The following is an 18,478-nucleotide window of genomic DNA, read 5'->3' on the forward strand; positions in this document are numbered from 1 at the left end:
AAGCTGGAACAGAGCTGAGGTGGAAGCTGAGGTGGAACTGGGGTGAAGCTGAGGTGCAAGCTGAGGTGGAAGCTGGGGTGGAAGCTGAGGTGGAACTGGGGTGAAGCTGAGGTGCAAGCTGAGGTGGAAGCTGGGGTGGAAGCTGGGACGGAGCTGGGGTGGAAGCTGGGGTGGAAGCTGGGACGGAGCTGGGACGGAGCTGGGGTGGAAGCTGGGGTGGAAGCTGGAACAGAGCTGGGGTGGAAGCTGAGGTGGAACTGGGGTGAAGCTGAGGTGCAAGCTGAGGTGGAAGCTGAGGTGGAAGCTGGGGTGGAAGCTGGGGTGGAAGCTGCGGTGGAGCTGGGGTGGAAGCTGGGGTGCAGCTGGGGTGGTGGTGGGGCAGGCGAGCAGCAGCAACATGAAACACAGCAGCAGGAACATGAACGCATCAATAGCAAGTTAAACAGCAGCAGCATAGCGAGGCAGAGGCAGGAAGACCTGGCAGCTTAAATAGAGCGGCATGTTTAGGAGAATGTGTTTGGTTGGTTGTAAGAGGGACGAGGTGCGTCACGTGTTAACGTATCATTGGTGCTCGAGTTGACTGCCTGAACTAGCTCGCAGGCTTCGCCCCATTTTTGCCACTTCGACTCCTTTGTTTTGCCTTCCTATCATCTGGAAACCCTTCACCACCGATGGACCCATTCTGACAAACACAAGCATTTTACATTCATATCCATACTGTGCTTTATACCCTTAGTAAATAATGCAATGATCAAAGAAAGCCCCTCCCCTATCTACAGGTCTCATTGTCAACAACAACATCCGGCTTGGAAGCAGCTCAAACACATCCATATACGTCATAAACAGCTGACCTTAAAGACAAAAGGTTGTTATTATATGAGATTCAAGATTCAAGGCTTTTATTGACATTTGAACATACTGTAGCTACATTGTAGATATCTCAATGAAAATCTTAGGTCACAAGCTCCTCCAATTGTGGAACATACTAAAACAGACAACATATTTAAAATAGTGCAAGTAGGCGGCGTGAGGCGTGTGGTGCAGTGGGTTGAGCGTTGGTGTTCGGATCAGGGGAGCACAGGTTCAAACCCCACTGCAGTCAGCATGTCGTTGTGTCCCTGAGACACTTCACCCCAGATTGCTCCTGTGGGGATTGCCCACAGTATTGAGTATGTAAGTTGCTTTGTATAAAAGCATCTAACAAGTAACATGTAATGTAAGTAATACAATTATAATAGTACAAGGAGAGTCTATTAACTCTCATTGGAATATTATATAAATAATTTGTAAGTTGCAGCCAGATGAATGTGATGTATATGACCCTCTCTTTTATGGAAAACAATATAACATCACGGACTGAGAAACATGTTTATTTTCACACACACGCACAACATTTACGGTACAGCCAAACATTGGATTACCAGTCTTCATAAGCATAACCTCTTTTCGTGCAGACTCCCTCCATCCACCCTCTTCCATGCACGTTACTCTCCAACATCCACCTTACCTCCTTCCTTCTCCTCTCCAAGAAACAAGACATTCTTATTAGTTTTAGTCTTAGATAAATTTCAGCCAACACAATTATTCCGTTTTTATTTGGCATCGGGAACCGGAGGAATGAGCAGAGTAACACAAGTAACAGAAGATCTCTGTCGGGCACTAAATGGATAGAGAGACCATTTTCGGAGGCCAGGACAATCATCTCTGTCCATAGGATGAAATCATGTTCACTACACCCCCCCCTCTCTGTGAAGTGAAGTGAGGGATCGTGTTAGTTAATGCCACCGAGGGAACAGGTGAGCTTTGCCAGGAGGTCACTGTAAAGGAAAAGTGGGTCACTGCATTTAAAATGATTTGACCTACAGATGGAATGTCATTTTCATGGAGGCAAAGACTGAGTGGACCCTGATTCAATGTCGAAAAGAACATCCCTTACTTTCTTTCCTCCTTCTTTCTTTTGTTCTTCCTATACCTTCGACCCTTTGTTCCTTCATTCCTTTATCCTTCCTTTGTTCCTTCCTTCCTTTGATTCTGTCTCTCTTTCTTTAATCCTTCCTTCATTCTTTCTTTTGATTCTGTCTCTCTTTTTTTCATTCTTTCTTCCTTCCTTCCTATCTTCCTTCCTCCCTTTCAAGCCTTTCCTTCTTTCTTTTGTTCTTCCTATACCTTCGACCCTTTCTTCCTTCATTCCTTTATCCTTCCTTTTCTTCCTTCCTTCCTTTGATTCTCTCTTTCTTTCTTTAATTTGTCCTTCTTTCCTTCCTTCCTTTGATTATGTCTCTCTTTTTTTCTTTCTTCCGTCCTTCTTTCAAGCCTTTCCTTCTTTCCTTTGTTCTTCCTATACTGTACCTTCGACCCTTTCTTACTTCATTCCTTTTTCCTTCCTTCCTTCCTTTGATTCTGTCTTTCTTTCTTTCTTTCATTCGTCTTAATTTCCTTCCTTCCTTCAACTCTGTCTCTTTCTCTTTCATTCTTCCTATCTTCCTTCCTCCATTCCTTCCTTCCTTCCTTGCTTCTTTCCTTCCTGACTCCAGGTTTTCTCGAGCCTTCACCCTGAATGTGAGTTCATATTCGAGCTGGAGAGAGAGGAGCGTCTCTGCCTTCAGTTCATCGCCGAGCAGAGCAACACCAGCTCAGAAGGTGTGTGTTTTCCATTTCCATTCCCCCCTCCCCCCACATCATCATCATCAGTTGTCACAGTGTCCCCACTGCACTGGGTGATCTATCACTGTGAAGCATCTGTATAGGAGACCATTAAGGCTAGTTACAAAAGGATTTATGTTTGTAATCGATCTCAAGTGAAAGGTCTCGCTTTGAAACCTAGAGTACTTCCTCATCCTTGTCTTAATACAATTTAAAAAGAGGCAGATGTTATGTCTTTGAAAAATGTAATTGGTGGTATCGTGCATTATACACCCCATTTATCTCCACGGTTTCCCCATATATATTTTAACTTTGTGTCGGCAGTGTATGACGGATTGAGGCGCATAGAAATGCCTCTTTGAGGAGTTTCTCTTTTCTACATTACATGTTAGACACTTTTATCCAAAGCGACTTACATACTCAATACTGCGACATGCTGACTGCAGTGGGGTTTGAACCTGTGACCCCCTGATCCCAACACCAAGGCTCTATCCACTGCGCCACACGCACCCCCTCCTGCTAGACACCCAACTAACCTTTTTGTTTTAAACCTTCTTTATGAAAAGGTTGTCAGCCATTCTGGGACGCTGTGGCCTGCTGGCCTCACGCAGCCGTGGGGGAAACCGTCGAGAGAGGATGTCCTGCCGTCTTCTCCCTCTTCAGAAACAACACAGGTAACAAAAGGGGGAGGAGGGGGGAGTGATGTGATAATGAAGAGAGCAGCGGGAGTCAAAAAGGGACATTGTTGCTCTAACGAAAGAGTGTTTCCGATCCGGATCATTTCATGAAGCGTGTCTATTTATTTATTACACCGGCATGTCACAGTTGACTGAAATCAAATGAGTTTTTCTGAACAGATAGATTAGCAGCGATGGAAGTGTATGTGGATTGGGAAACCCATACAATTGTTTTACAAATGAGCAAACAAGGAGTACCTTTGCGCTATCTGTTGGTGAGGATATATGTTACAGTTTCTAAAAAAGAGTCTTCAGTGAGGGGCCCTAGTGGACAGAAAGATTCCCCTGTTAACAACAAGCAAGGATTCAATATCACCAGATAACTATTGTTTTAACAGTAAGAGGTTATCACTTTTACATTGCATTTAGCTGACGCTTTTATCCAAAGCAACTTACAATAAGTGCATTCGACCAAGAAGATACAAACTTGAAGAAAACAGAATCATATAAGTACATCAGGTTTTATAGAGCTACAACATTGTTGTAGCTCTATAAAACCTGATGTACTTATATGATTCTGTTTTCTTCAAGTTTGTATCTTCTTGGTCGAATGCACTTATTGTAAGTTGCTTTGGATANGCTAACATCCCTGATTCTCTCCCACACTCTCGTGACATCATTACTACTTCTATTGGCTAGCGCTCCAACACATTGTACGTGATAGGCTAAGGGGCGGGACATCTCTAATCGGTTTACCAATCACAACAGAGCCAGCCAGCTAACCAATCAGAGCAGACTGGGCTCTGGTTTCAGACAGAGGGTGAAAAGAGGTGCTGCAGCACAGGCAGTATGAGAAAAATAAAGAGCTTTTTGAACATTGAAGCATGGAGACGTGTCCCAGTAGAGACACAAAATACAAACATGAACCTGAAATGAGCGTAATACTGTTTAAAACTAATGAACAGTCCTCTTTAATTAGACAACTGGTACTAGTTTAACTGTAAATCATTTTAAATACATTGTCTAAAATATGTATTGAAACATATAAAAACAATATAAAGATGTAAGCTTCTTAAAAATAGAACACATTGAAAATTGTTTTGCCATTGCTTTAATGATAACATTTATTAAAGTTTTCCATAAGAAGCACAACTGGAATTTTATTAAATACTCTCATATTGTTTTTTCTGAATGACATCCTTGGAAAGGAAATCTACATGAATAATCAACTATGATTTCAGTATCAGTGATTAGCGATTAGATAATTGATTTGACATTTCGCAGCTGCCAGCTGATGATGTTTAAAAAAAATTGAGATTGCAGAGAGCCATAACGAATCAGAGTAAACATATTTATGCTTTAGCTCCTTCAAACCTGTTAATTTCACAAGGCAATAAAACATCACAAAGAGAGGCACAAGAATAGCAGCAACTTCCAAATGTAACAACAGAGAAAGGTCTGACTTCTTTATACATTCAGTTTTACACAAATGTTTTGTTTACATAAAATAAACTACACTGTAAGAGTATTGTGGCTTATAACACATACAAAGCATAAACATCCATTTTAATTTCTAACAAAAATAGATCTGTAAACAAATTATGGCACTCAATTTGTATCGTTCTTCGTATGCAGTACAAACCGCTGTATAATGTCAGCATCATATACATTGATGTAAAATAACTTAAAAATAATTACCATGATAAAGTTTATGTTCATGGTATTGTGTTCATGACATCAAACCACACAACAGGTGAGAAGCTGCTCAACTCTCATCAGTGTGTCAACGATCTAAAGGTTACAGGTGCAGGTTACACTGAAAAAGCAAAAACAAAAAACACACACATATAGCAGCTGACACTAATGTGTATCATGAGCAGACTTTAAGATATCCATTCATTAAGCTGCCATTAAGGTATCAATTTGTACGCACTTTGAATTAAAACATTAATATATAAAAACAAAGAAATAATTTTGCTCAGTGAATAAATATATACATATAGACTTACAGCTCATCTCCCTGTGTGTAGACAACTCAAAATAATCAATCTAAGTTCAAATATGAATTATGTAGTACGATGTTATACTGCTGTTGAATTACATCAGTAATAACCCATTTTAATTTCAGCTTGTGTCAACTGAGTGATTCATAATTTGTGTATATTACATTTTCAACAGGTTACGCTACAGCAACAGTGATAAATGGAATGTAATCTACTGTATCTAACTTTAGCATCTATAGAGACGACATCCACCACACTCAACAAGATAGTGTTTTTCTTGGTTCCTAAAAACCCATATCCGGTGAAACGGTTTACATAATTGATTATTCCTTCATCATTAGGGTAAGCACTATGCTTCACATCTTTATTCTTTAATAAAACCAGAGAGGGGCCCGAGGAAATCTGGAAGGTGAACTGTCTGAAGTTGCTGACACAGTGACTCAAGGGAAATTAAATTGGCAGGATCTGTTCTAAAATGTGTGTGTATAATGTCATAAAATGTCATCCTTCTTTCTGGAGCAGAGTCTTTAAAAAGGTCATCTTTTGAATGGTTTATAAACGTACAGAGATGGCTTTAAACCACTATGGTGCATACTGTGCAGCCTATTGCAGAACATGACATGCACAAAGGCAATCCTGTGGGACTTCACAAGGAGCAGAGGAGCAGAGGAGCTGTGGGCAGAGGGTGAAGATCACCATCAGAAGGGTGTGTCCATCTGACTGCATTTAGCAGCCGGTGACACCACACCATAGCTCCGCTCCTGCCACCTCATCCACTGCATTTGCACCTCTTTTTGGACCTGTCAAGCACACATACGGACAGAAAATGCAATATTGATGGGATTTCAAACTTTTAAGATGACGCAGTTGCAACTCGTATATGCGTTTGAACAGTTGTGTTATTGGTTTATGATTTAAAAAACAACAACCATAGCATATACTGTGATGTAATATACTGAAAAGCAATAGTTTGACGTTTAAGGACACACATTTACTTTTTTTTTGTTGAGAAAGTGTAATAAGAAGATTGATTCCCCTCTCATATATTTCTGTTGTATGTAAGCAGCAGCTGGTTAGCTTAGCTTAGCTTAGCACACAGCTCTATCTGTCCAATGGTTACCAGTACCAGACAATTTCCCAAAAATATTAACGTATTTCATTAACTTCAAATCACACACAATTTGAAAATGTATTTCCGTTTCACCACTCAAGTCATCTAAGGTATTTATTCGCCATGTTATTGGGGTATAGGTGAAATGTAAAGCATTAGATATCATACATTTCCCTAAAACACCCTTCACTAATAAACCCCAGCTGTATTGTTTTACTCGGTGTCTTGAATCTATCAGACGATACAGATTTGGATTCCATTAACTCACCCATTAGTGTGTGTAATAATTAAGTGTCTTCCAAGTACTACCCATGAGGCCCTAATACACCAGGCAGATGAGTTATTGTGTACTGAGACAGTGTCTGTGTACTTGCTGGATAAATATGTTCTCAGGGTCCTTTGCTTATGCAATGAGGGAAAGAGAGGCGTAAATTATATCGTTTTTTTCAGCCCTGAAATCTCTTACCCACTCATCCTCTAACTCTTGTTTATTATGCAACAGAGAGCTGTAAATTATCCGCGTGCTTTGTTGAATATGTAATAGCAAACACATGAGAGTGTTGAGGCTTGTACTGACCTCTTGATTGAGAAAGCAATAGAGGATCGCTACAAGGAGCCCCTGTAAGAGAGATGGTTTTAGTCATACACATTTAGGAATAATCCATATTCATTAAAAGCCTAAATATCGATTGACAAATGACAGCTTCAAAGAGCAGAAGGTCAGGAACATTCTGCCATACAGACAGTATAATGACTGTAATACATGTATAATGTGCTACTATAAGCAATGTATACTCTAAATAAAAAGCTGTAAGCGAAAACATATAGAATTAAATTGGACTAACTTGTTAAACTCTTGTGCTGTATAACCAAAAGCCTAGGTCGGAACAAATTATGCACCTTTGTTACTAGCCTACATGAAATACTTGTGGGACAATTATTAGTATCATTCATCTTTAGAACAGATATGCAAGACCACCCCAGCATGAGTTTCTTTATCACTTTGGTGATCCCTTGACTCTAACAGCTGGAATTTCACTTAAAACTTTTTTTTTACGACCAAATACCTGGTAAAGTAGTGGCAATCCCAGCTCTTTTACTGTAAGTGTGAATTAGCTAAGACTACAGGCTACCTGAAATGTCAGCATGTTAGCATGTTAGCACGTGACTGTCAGCATGTTCATAATGCTGCTCATTAAATCCACACAGTTAGCATGGCTGTAGACTCGAAGTCTGGTTTACATAAGCTGTCTGGGAGAAAAAACCATTTTAAGTTTAAGTTGTATTACCTTATCCAACAGATTTTGGTAATGAGCACTTCTAATTTCAACTTTATTTACTGCAAGTGCAGAAAAAAAACTAATCCTATGAGTCTTTAACGTTATTCTCAATAAATAATGTCAAAAATTGATCTAATATATTGTTTAGAGTTGTAAGAGTTTTCCATTTATATAGCCCTTTAAAAGGCATGTGTGTGTGTGTGTGTGTGTGTGTGTGTGTGTGTGTGTGTGTGTGTTCATGGTATTTGAGCAGGCACAATATCTTCCTGTCAGCATATTGAGTGTTTATATGATATATGTTTATAGGTGTGTGTACCTGAAAGGATCCCATGCAGAGCTCGATACACAGGCGCAGGTTGACATTGAAGTAGTCAGGCAGAAAATTGAAGACCATGTAGTGCGTACCGAACAAAGGGATGAGGAGGAGGGTCGACTTAGTGAGGCGCCTGTTGCACAGAGGGGGGGGACGGGGGGGGGGAGATGCAGAGGGTGAAGCTAGTCCGGTTAGCATCCTCTACGCAGACACGCTAATCATCAGGTGCCAGGAGAGGAGAGGATGCGTGTGTGTCTGCCAGTCTGCACACAGTGTTGTTGATGAGGTGAAAGGTGAGGTAGGTGCATCGTTCAAACAAATGTGAGTGCACAGTTAATGTTCTTATATGGGGAATTTATCACTCTCAATTAAGTATTTATATGCATTTCCATGCCTTTGGTACGTCATTTATACAATTTGCATATGCATGGTGTCCCTGAACTCTTTCAGCCAATTAGTTTCATTTACAAATTATGATTCAATGAGGTGGAAAGGTAGACGTGGCCAGACTGACTAGTTTGAGTTGCAGTATTGACTGACTGAATAATAGCAGAGTGTGGTGTATCAAAAGTTTTCCCTCAATTTTCATCTCTCCCCACATCAAAGCGTCGCAGTAAAAAGGTTTCAAAGAGAGTGAGAACTGTTTGAAAATGTGTCCGTCAGACTTAAAAAGCCTAATAGCTCAAGATAAACAAGTAACACAGCCGAATATTGGAGATCCAACTCTGTGTAATGTGGAGTCTACTTTTATATAACATTACAAGACTTATTCTTATTATTACATGATATGCTTATTGTCCTCATGAGATTGCTATGACTATAGAATAAATAGAAACAATCACTAATCCCGGGTTCTGATGGGTTAGATACCAACGAGGGGAATAGTCAGAAGAAAGTTTAGCTTGCAATATTGAAAGTAGCAAGGTGGAGTGCAGAGACTGAGGGAACACAAAGAGGTAGTCAGACCAGCACACCGCACCGGCCTTCACTCTGTATGGGAGCCGCGTTCCCCCGCAAAGCTAGGAAGCAACATTATGGTTTCCCGCTATATCTGAAGAAACGTTAGAGAAAACAAATTAGTATGATGGTGCAAGGACTTCCACAGGCCGGCCGAATGCTGATTGGAGGATCGTGTTGCCAAGAGACTCTATCTGAGTCTGCGCACCAACCAAAGAGAACCAAGTCTAAACCGCGGTATCTCTTCAGCTAGTCTTGACCAATCAAAAATGTACGGGCAACGCCCTGCGTAATAAAAATGTATACACGCACGAGGTTCGAGGCTCTTGACGGATTTGGTGGTTACAGATTACAGTTTTGCTGCCTGTGATTCCCAAAGACGTGATGAGTCCTTGGCCAAGTCATATATATATTTTGCTCTCTTTACAATAAATAGTTCAACTTAGAAGTTGTCTGTCTTTTCTGGAATTCTGAACCCAACAGTAAGATGAAAGTGAGACATGGTGTAATGACTGAGGGAGGAGGTACTGAACGATTCTGCAGACAAACATTACCTGTACTGAGACGAGTTGTTGAAGTGGATCAGACGAGGATTCAGTTTCTGTATCAGGATCCTGATGATGTTCATGAGGAGCAGGAAATTAACCTGTTGATTCAAAGGTTAGGAGAGAACAATTAAGAAATGAACACTTAACAATTCATTTTTGCTGTTAGCGTTTATTAAATCAAATAACTGGTTATATCTTACAATGCGCTGTAACTTTTAGTTCTTGTATTTGTATATGTGTCTTAATCGTTTTCACTTTTTAAGGTTGTATTCTTGACTTCCAATGAGTGCTTTAATCAGAATCAGATCCAGGATGGACTTAGGGGGGCGGCGTGTGGCTCAGTGGATAGTGTGATGGACTTCGAATCAGGGGATAGCAAGTTCAAGTCCCACTGCAGTCAGCATGTCGTTGTGTCCCTGGGCAAGGACACTCTCTCCACGAGTACCTGAATGTTATATTAAGTCCTCTTTGGATAAAGCGTTCTAACAAAATATAGGTCCCACATGGTAATGTGACATTTACGGGAGTTCCCCACAGAAGGGGAAATCTACGTTGTTACAGCAAAAAGGACAATAATGATAAGACGAAAGAAATATTATATAGTTAAAAGGGGAAGCACATTGTGCAATAAGAATGTAAAATAATTCCAAATTCCAGGTATGAACAGGTAATTAGCATTGATTATAAAAAGGCAGTTACAATAAAAAATTGCTTTGTTGTTGGAAATTGCTGAATAAATTAAACGTGCTCTGTGCCTACATGAAATAAGACTTACAGGTACTTGTTTGATTTCCATTACCACAAGTTTGGATTATTGGAATACTGTGATAACAAATAGGGGTAGCCAAGTGTGTAATTGTTAGGGATTTGATGTGAGGACACAAAAAAAAGGTCCACTATCAATTTTCTCATCTCTAAAAGTGAAGTAAACATTCTGCATGCAATCTGTAATCTGTCTCATGCTTGTTAAAGAGTTCTGTTCATTTAGTTTGTTCGGCACAAATGGTGAGCATTTACGCTATAAGACCACAACAAACGTCCCTTGATGATCCACCTATAGGGCGATCTCCTCGGTTGATTATCCCCAGCATCTAATTTGAAAGGACATTATGAAATGCGTGCTTGAGTCTTTGCAGTTATTTCCCAGGTGTGATGTACAATCGGTAATAAATCATTTCATAACCAGCAACAAATAGTAATGAGTTACAAGTTGGTGGCAAATTACACCATTTCCTCGCGTAAGTTTGTTTTTTTTCTTCCTCCTTAAATCGATGGCTGAATGCTTTAACACTTGTTGTTAAGTTGCTGTGCTGTAAAAATAACACACCACCACACACACACAGACACACACCACCACAACCCACACACAGACCACACACACAACACACCACACCACAACACACACGGAAACACACACACAGACACACACACACACAACCACACACACACACCACCACACACACAGACACACCACACCACACCACACACGCACCACACACAACACACACACACAGCTCTGCTATTTCTCCTCCCTGGGGTACAGGCTGATAACAGACAGTGTGGGGATCTGGGCGAAATTCTCTCTGCAGACCCATTCTTCACAGCGTTTATCCAACCTATTTTCTTACTCAATATTTTATTATATTAATATTATATTATTACCCATTATTGTTTTTACTTCGGCTGTGACTTTGTGTGTGCTCATGGTGAGTTTGGCTGTGTTTCGCTGTGTATCGCTAAACAAGGAAACCACACCTCCGCGGAGCTCAGCGCCACAACGTCCCGACCAATCAGAGCACACTGTGCTCACAGGGAGGGTGGGGGCTGGAGCTATTGGAGCTCCAACGAGCCGTTAAAGGCAGAGAGTGAAATTCAGTGAATACACGTAGTTTACAGAGATGCTGTTTGAGAAACCAATGTGAGTTTGGAAAATTGCACAATATAAATCTATTCTAGTAGACCTCAACAATGGAATTATGATCAGTGGAAATGGCCATGACATGTCTCCTTTAATCATCACTCATCGTGCTATGTATATCTGTGGAGTGATGAGGCCCGAGCCTAGACGCCAAACTCAACTATAGGCTGCTTCTAATACATATGTTAAAGAAACACGTGAGTTGTCTGACTGAACTGTGCTTGTGGCGATATAAATGGGAGTGTATACGAACTCTGTGTCCTCAAAATACACCCTGGATCCAATCCACATGACGATGAAGAGCACAGGTACACCTTTGGAAAAGCAGAGAAGCAAAACTGATGTCAGGGAGAGGCAATCAATAAACATATTCATAGAGTTACCAGAGTGTGAGTCTGTTGAATGACATCCTTTGTAATATCTGTATTGATTTATTCAGTAAGAACTCAAAGCAAAGGGAATATTCTTGGCACTACAGATCTACAATATGTCTATTCCCTGCCTTGCAACCACTAGGACAAATTGCAATATTTCTATTGTAATTAGGGAAAGTTTAGTGACAGAAGCATCCAACCCACAAACACAATCGAATACATTAGTAGTGACTGCCATGGGGGTTCAAACTTTGATTCAGTTTGTTTCCTAATTACAGCTGATGCCATCGAGCCAGGGCAGTTTCTGGCTGTTCAAAACCAAATCTGTCTGCCTCTTGTTGTCCCTAAAGACAGACGTGAATCTTTTTTGGATCACAGGACTGGAATACAAATGTAACTGTCCTGCAAAATGGATTTTAAATCAGTCATCTGCTTTCTGGGGAGGAAGCATAATTAAAAACACATTGTTTTGGCCTCAAATTGTCATCTTAGGCCCCATGCCATGATGTTGGTGAGAGTGGTCACTCAGTGTGATATATTTTAGCATTATGTTTGGAAATTTAAAAAAATAGAATTATTGGGAAATAATGAAAGGTCAAGAGGATATATTAGCTCTTTTCACCCTTGGTTAGCTTGCCGGCTTTGTGATGATTGGTCAAACACTTAGAGATGCGAAATTATAAATAAATTCTCGATAATTATTTGTCGATTGAAACATAAAGAAACTGTTCATGTGAATTTAATTGGCAAATAGTTTCCAAAATAACTGGAAACTGCAAATCGTGCAATGCGACTTTTTCTGCACCCTGAGAAGAAGAACAGCCTGAAGCATCAAATTATAGACATATTAACAAACACATATATTTCCTAAGATAACAAATATCAGAAATGTATTCTGCGCAACATGTACTACCTGCAATAATTTGCTTTGGTATTCAACCTTCGACACAGTTAATCGTTTTCTCCTCTCACTGTCTCCTTTCCAATGGCATAGTTATACAGCCTTGGGTATTGCTCTCTCTTAAGGAGGGGCAGCTTGGGGCCATTGTTGTTGCCAGTCTATGACAGAGCACAAGCCGCCATGAGGTAGTTTACTGTTCAGGGACCAAGGTTCCCTGGCGCACATTCTTTTCTATGGACGAGAGCTCTAGTTAGATTCAGGGTACATAATTGTTTAGTCTCACTGATAAAGAATGTTGATTATTACACTCGAACAAAGTAAAACCTCGAGCTGCAGAAAGAGTTCTTCAGAATTGGTTTGGCAGCCGCTGTGTCAACTCGTGACACACCACCTGTCTTGTCAATTCTCCGGCCGTAACTCCAAATAAACCATCAGTGTTTGCCATCAAAGCTCCAGCTCTCCTCGTGTCTCTCTGAGTCCTGTTTCCAATTGCTTCAGAAGTTTCCCCCACACTACTAAGCTGCATAGACAGAATAAACAGTGTTTTGCTTACAAAAACCAACAAAGACTATTCAGGCAACAGTTATTATTGCCAATCTTAGCATGTCTCTTCTTCTGTATAAGTGTCACTCGAATTGAGCTGAAATACATGTACAACTCAAGTATCTGTAAAATATAAATAACAGTCTTTTTCTTTTTCTGTTGGTGTACTTTTTTTAAACCCTTAAATCACCCGTTACCTACAAATGTTTTCTACTTTTTCTACAACGGACCAAGTATAAAATAAATATGCCATATTTTTAGGATATCTCAAAAACAAACCAAACTCAGTGTAGGAGCAAAAAAGCTTATTTAGCCTGAGTTTATTATTTCTATTATTATCATAGAAATATTAAAATCTGCACAGACACCTATTTTGTATCGAGTCAAGAGTATTAGCCAAACTTATCCACTTAGCAACTGAAAGATGTTCCAAACCACTTCAAGGATTAGACCCTGACACACCGGGGACACATATGTATAAAGGACATTAAGGCATGTTGCATGATAGGACACCTTTAAGTTATAGGAAGTTTTGTCGCTCAGTCAGCGTAACATAAGTGGAGGTAACTGCATGTTAAGTTCTCTCACCCCATCCCAGCAGGCTGAAGCCCCAGAGGCATGGACGACTGTGATAAAAGGACGAAAGCAGCAGGGAATTGAGGTAAAGCGCCTCCACCAGGAGCCAGAAGAAATTGGACATTACACAATAGTGACAGAAGACCACAGAGGCCTTACAGGCAAACTAGAAAAAAGAAAGAAAGGAAGACACAGAGTGAATCATAAGGAGGGATATGCAATGAGATCAATGGGGAATCTGCAGATGGGAATTTCTTTATGCAACTAAGAACCTCTTTTCATTCTCCTACCGTGGAAAGCGTGCAGTGGTTTGTGTCTTCACTCGAGAAAAGAGTTGCATCCTTTATGAACACAGCCACAGCTTTCAGGATAAATGACATGAAGAGCTGGATGTGAATGAAGTTCCTGGCACAACGCAGCCTCCTGTTGAAATACCAGGTAAGAATGACACATAGTAGAAGTCCGGTAGTGTTGTCTGATGCACAGAAGTATCAACACCAAATGCTGTGATAAGCATATCAGTTGTCCAAATGGTCCAAATAAGTTCTGCTTTACAACAAATTGTTTCAGTACTTTGTTACGCTTACTAAAAGCTCGATATGCCATGGTGTGCATGTTTTGAGAGGCAGTTTACACATTATATCAGCTCAGAGATAAAGGTTCAGACCCTAAGAAAACCAAACCGTTTAAAAGGCCTAGTGTAAGGTCAAAATAAAAAACTGATAATTCAAAAAGACATGCAAGTTTTGATATCGCGATTTTAAATAGATTACACCAAAAACTGATTTATGAAACCGCACAGCTGCACACAGAAAATGTCACGAGGGCTTTCTCGTCGCTTTGTTATTTTGCCTGGCCTGGCTCTGTGGGATGAGAAGACCCTTGACTTTGTGCCAATCAGCTGCTAAGTGGACTACAGCAGCTGTTAGATCCATGTCAACGAGGGTCAAAATCCAAAACAGGAATTATTTAAACTGAGAAGCATGACACAGATAAAGGTGGATTATGGACGGAAATGATGGTATTATTCCTCATAACACCATGTCAACGGATTTAATTATAGTTATTTTAGTTTTTTACTTTGACTTCTCACAACAGAAACGACCCTCTTCCACACATTTTGAGAAATATGTTTATATACTTTTTAGGCAACATTTAGTTGAGAAAATCAAAACCTGAAGCTATAGAACCAACCAGATTACACTATTGCTAGCAGCTAAGAAATGTACACAATGTAAACACAACTTTGCGTTTTCACATAAATGTTTTGGTACGAATGAAAAAACTGGGATACAACATTTGGAAAATTTAGAGGTATTGGTTTAATCACTTTTTGTACTATGGGGAGCACCAGGCTAGCTGCTTCCTCCTAAACTAAGCTAAACTAAGCTAGTCACCTGTTAGCTCTTGCTTATTTTTTAGAGTAAAGAAATAGGTTTCATTCTTCTCTTCCTACCCTTGACAAGAAAGTGCAAGCATAATCCAAATTAACCTATTTTTTTGTATTTGTTACTTCTCACAACAGACATTGAGAAATGTGTTTATATACTTTTGAGGCAACATTTAGATAAGAAAATAAAATCCTGAAGCTATGGAGCAAACTACACTGTAGCTAAGAAATGTGCACCATGTAAACACAACTTTGCGTTTTCACATAACAGTTTGGGTACGAATTCAACGAATGAAGTCTCTAGCTGAAAGTATGTGGAAGGAGTAGCATTTGAACAGGATATTACATTTTTGGGAAATGTAGAGGTATTGGTTTAATCACTTTTTGTATTGTGGGGAGTTAGCTCTTAACTCCTGATGTCAGTGTATTATGCTAAGCTAAGCTAATCACCTGTTAGCTCTTGCTTCATTTTTAGCGTAAAGAAATATGTGTCAATCTTCTCTTCTTATTCCTTGACAAGAAAGTGCAAGCATAATCCAAATGAATCCTATTGTGTAAAACTATACTTGGACAACCTTTTAAATGTGCCAAAGGCTGGGCCCACAGTAAGGCCACTAACTGAGTGAGTGAGTGTCATTTTTAAAGGTATTTTCCCAGAACGTTGGCTAAGAGTGCCTTGGATTATCTAGTTTACGAACAATAATAATGTTCTGATTGCTTTTGCTTCGCTCTCTGTGGTAAATGGACTGAAGGGTTATTGTTAGAAATTTAAAATCAATGTTTTGATGGTATAATGTAGTTTAAACATACTGTCAAGTTAAATGCTCTTTTATACTGAAAAAGCAGAAATTCTTGTGCACAAGCAGTTAAGCTTTTATTCTGAAAATCCTTCATCTACGGTTAGCATTTAGCATGTGGCTAATATACGATTTCCTAAAGAGGTGAATTGAGTAGCGAAATGACGTGGTGTGGTGAAAACCGAAACCTACTGATTTAACACTACAACTATAGATGTCGAGATACTACCATGCTGAATATTAAATGAAAGTACAGTTTATTTGAATACACTATTGTTTACAGACGAGAGTAGCATGTGACAACATCCGGAATGACCGGAAACCAGCCGTGAAGCATTTTCTGTATGTTTTAGAGTATTGATTACAGCGTTTAGAATGTGTTACATGAAAAGTGATGAAAGAGAATATGAGGAGAAAAGGCGTGTTAAGCATATGTTGAAGGTGAAAAGTACCAATCCTCTGTTTAAATGCAACAACGGACATTAGAGGCGAGGCGAGCCGGCTGGCGGGGAGGAGCCAGCAGAGGATATATAACGGCACCGAACGGGGGATTCGCCCTTCTCTTCTCTTGCTCATGAGAGCCAGATCACAGCTGTTTTCTGCCGGAACAATATTCTGTCTGTAACACTACCGCGCTTTTTTTTTAAATTAAAGTATCCCATTTGAATCTTTTCAGAGACTCCATTTAGTCTCATTTTAAAGCTTCTCTCCTGGACGCGAGAATAAAGAACATATTTAACATTATCTAAAATGTGCACGCTGATAGAACTGAATTGAAGTCTACCAGTCTTATTTCTGAAATGTAATATGTTCTTACCTGAAGAGCAACAGGATGAACACAGCCACAGCCAGCACTGCTAGAGAGATGCTGTAGCCCACGGTGTAAATCATCTTCACCGTGGCAAAGTATGACTGCTCTGTCTGAAAGGAGACGGAAAGAGAAGATTTAGCATAAAACAGGATAATACTCCTAGTGAAATAAATGCAATATCTCAAAAAGACACTAAATTGCAGAGAAGTTTAGGACTCATTTGGCTTGAAGAGATCAAAAAATGCTTTAAAATGTTTTGGTAAAAGCGCTTCCTGGATTTAAATGAATGAGGTTCTGATCGGATAAGGATATTTGTAGATGCAATAATCACAGGAAAACTCTCTTTTAAAACAACTAAACTGCTAATGGAATCTTTAGGTTTGACCTATAAACAAACTAGAGGTATTGTCGAGACGTCTGTGGCATTAAAACATGAACGCTTTCTCCATATTTTGAGATATAACATGAATATCAGTCTATTGAATCGACTCCAAAAAGCTACTTACATCATCACCTGTCAGTAGAGACTTTACACGATAGGAAGACTTAAAAGGTATTTTTTTTAACATACAACAAAAGCTCTTTCTCTAAAGCACCAAAAGTAGTTTTCTGATGATTACCCTCCAAAAGCACTGTTCAGCAAGATTAAGCCCAATCCTCTTAAATAGGATAATTTCAGCTATTACCGGATGTGTGACATTTGTTTCAATCACTGCCTTGCAAAAAAATCTAATTAGAATATATTTTCTCAGGTAGCATATATATTTAAATCAAACCAGGCTAAAAAGAAAATGGAATATGGGCAATTAAAGTGTGTCAGACTGTCCAATTTTTTTTACAACAACCTTTTGTAACACGGTACATTTCTTTTTTAATTCAGCTTGTTTTGTCTCCTTGTTCCTTTTGCTTCTCTTCCTGTCTCGACCCCCACGCTCTCAATTTCCCATTCTGCGATCGGACTTCTTTATCTGCTTCGCCCCTGGCATTTCTCACCTCAGGGATGTCATCATCCACACTGCAGGCGATGTGGTACGGGGGGAAAGCTCTGGTCCATCCTCCGCTGGTGCAGTTACGGCTCACTGCACCTGCGGCGAAAGGTCAAGATATCAAAGAGATATCGACCATAAAGAGATCACCTTCAGATTATATTCACCCTCTTGTCGAGATGAAGGAAGCAAATGTTTTTAAACTTCCTGGTAATGTAACAAAACCATTTCCAGCAGGGCCAGGAACCAGCATTTGGGGTATCTACATTTTCTTTCTCTCATCTGAATGACACCTCCCTCGGTCTTACACTGTTGCATAACATTATCAGAATGATGTGAAATGGTTTCTATTTGCACTTTTGCTGATCGAGAACTGCACAATTGCACTATTTATCAATGACGGTGAACCCTTGTTTGTTGTTAACAATCTTTCTGACTATCAATATAACATGAATGCAACATTTGGCAAGGCAGGTTTATTTATATAGCACCTTTAACAACACCTTTTGCTTTACAAAATAAAATAAAACATTAAGAGCATTTAGATTAAGCATGTAGGCTGAAAGCACCACTGGTTCTACATGTAAGTGTTGTTTAGAAACTGTTATATATCCTCACCAACACATTTTACAATGCATTTTTTGCTGATT

The 18,478-nt window shown here is 39.7% G+C and overlaps 2 protein-coding genes across 2 annotated transcripts in view; one reads left to right on the forward strand and one right to left on the reverse strand.

Annotated features, from left to right (window-relative positions):
- LOC104946563 (vasoactive intestinal polypeptide receptor 2-like) overlaps positions 1 to 5,533 on the forward strand; it is a 14,355-nt gene extending 8,822 nt beyond the window's left edge. Inside the window, exons 2-4 of the mRNA XM_010772424.1 lie at positions 2,535 to 2,640; positions 3,210 to 3,317; positions 5,499 to 5,533. Of these exons, the coding sequence (XP_010770726.1) occupies positions 2,535 to 2,640; positions 3,210 to 3,317; positions 5,499 to 5,533 (249 nt within the window). The remainder of the gene's footprint in view (positions 1 to 2,534; positions 2,641 to 3,209; positions 3,318 to 5,498) is intronic.
- On the reverse strand, positions 4,735 to 18,081 carry LOC104946564 (growth hormone-releasing hormone receptor-like). Its single transcript, XM_010772425.1, is given in 12 exon segments — positions 4,735 to 6,123; positions 7,012 to 7,053; positions 8,031 to 8,160; positions 9,539 to 9,630; positions 10,550 to 10,597; positions 10,599 to 10,623; positions 11,704 to 11,764; positions 13,857 to 14,010; positions 14,135 to 14,267; positions 16,849 to 16,952; positions 17,836 to 17,927; positions 18,054 to 18,081. Coding segments are annotated over 12 exon segments (1,011 nt in total). The 3' UTR covers positions 4,735 to 6,021.
- Between the last annotated feature and the right edge of the window lie 397 nt (positions 18,082 to 18,478).

Source organism: Notothenia coriiceps, unplaced genomic scaffold (assembly GCF_000735185.1).
Source record: "Notothenia coriiceps isolate Sejong01 unplaced genomic scaffold, NC01 NC01_scaffold00011185, whole genome shotgun sequence".
NCBI classification, from domain to species: domain Eukaryota; kingdom Metazoa; phylum Chordata; class Actinopteri; order Perciformes; family Nototheniidae; genus Notothenia; species Notothenia coriiceps.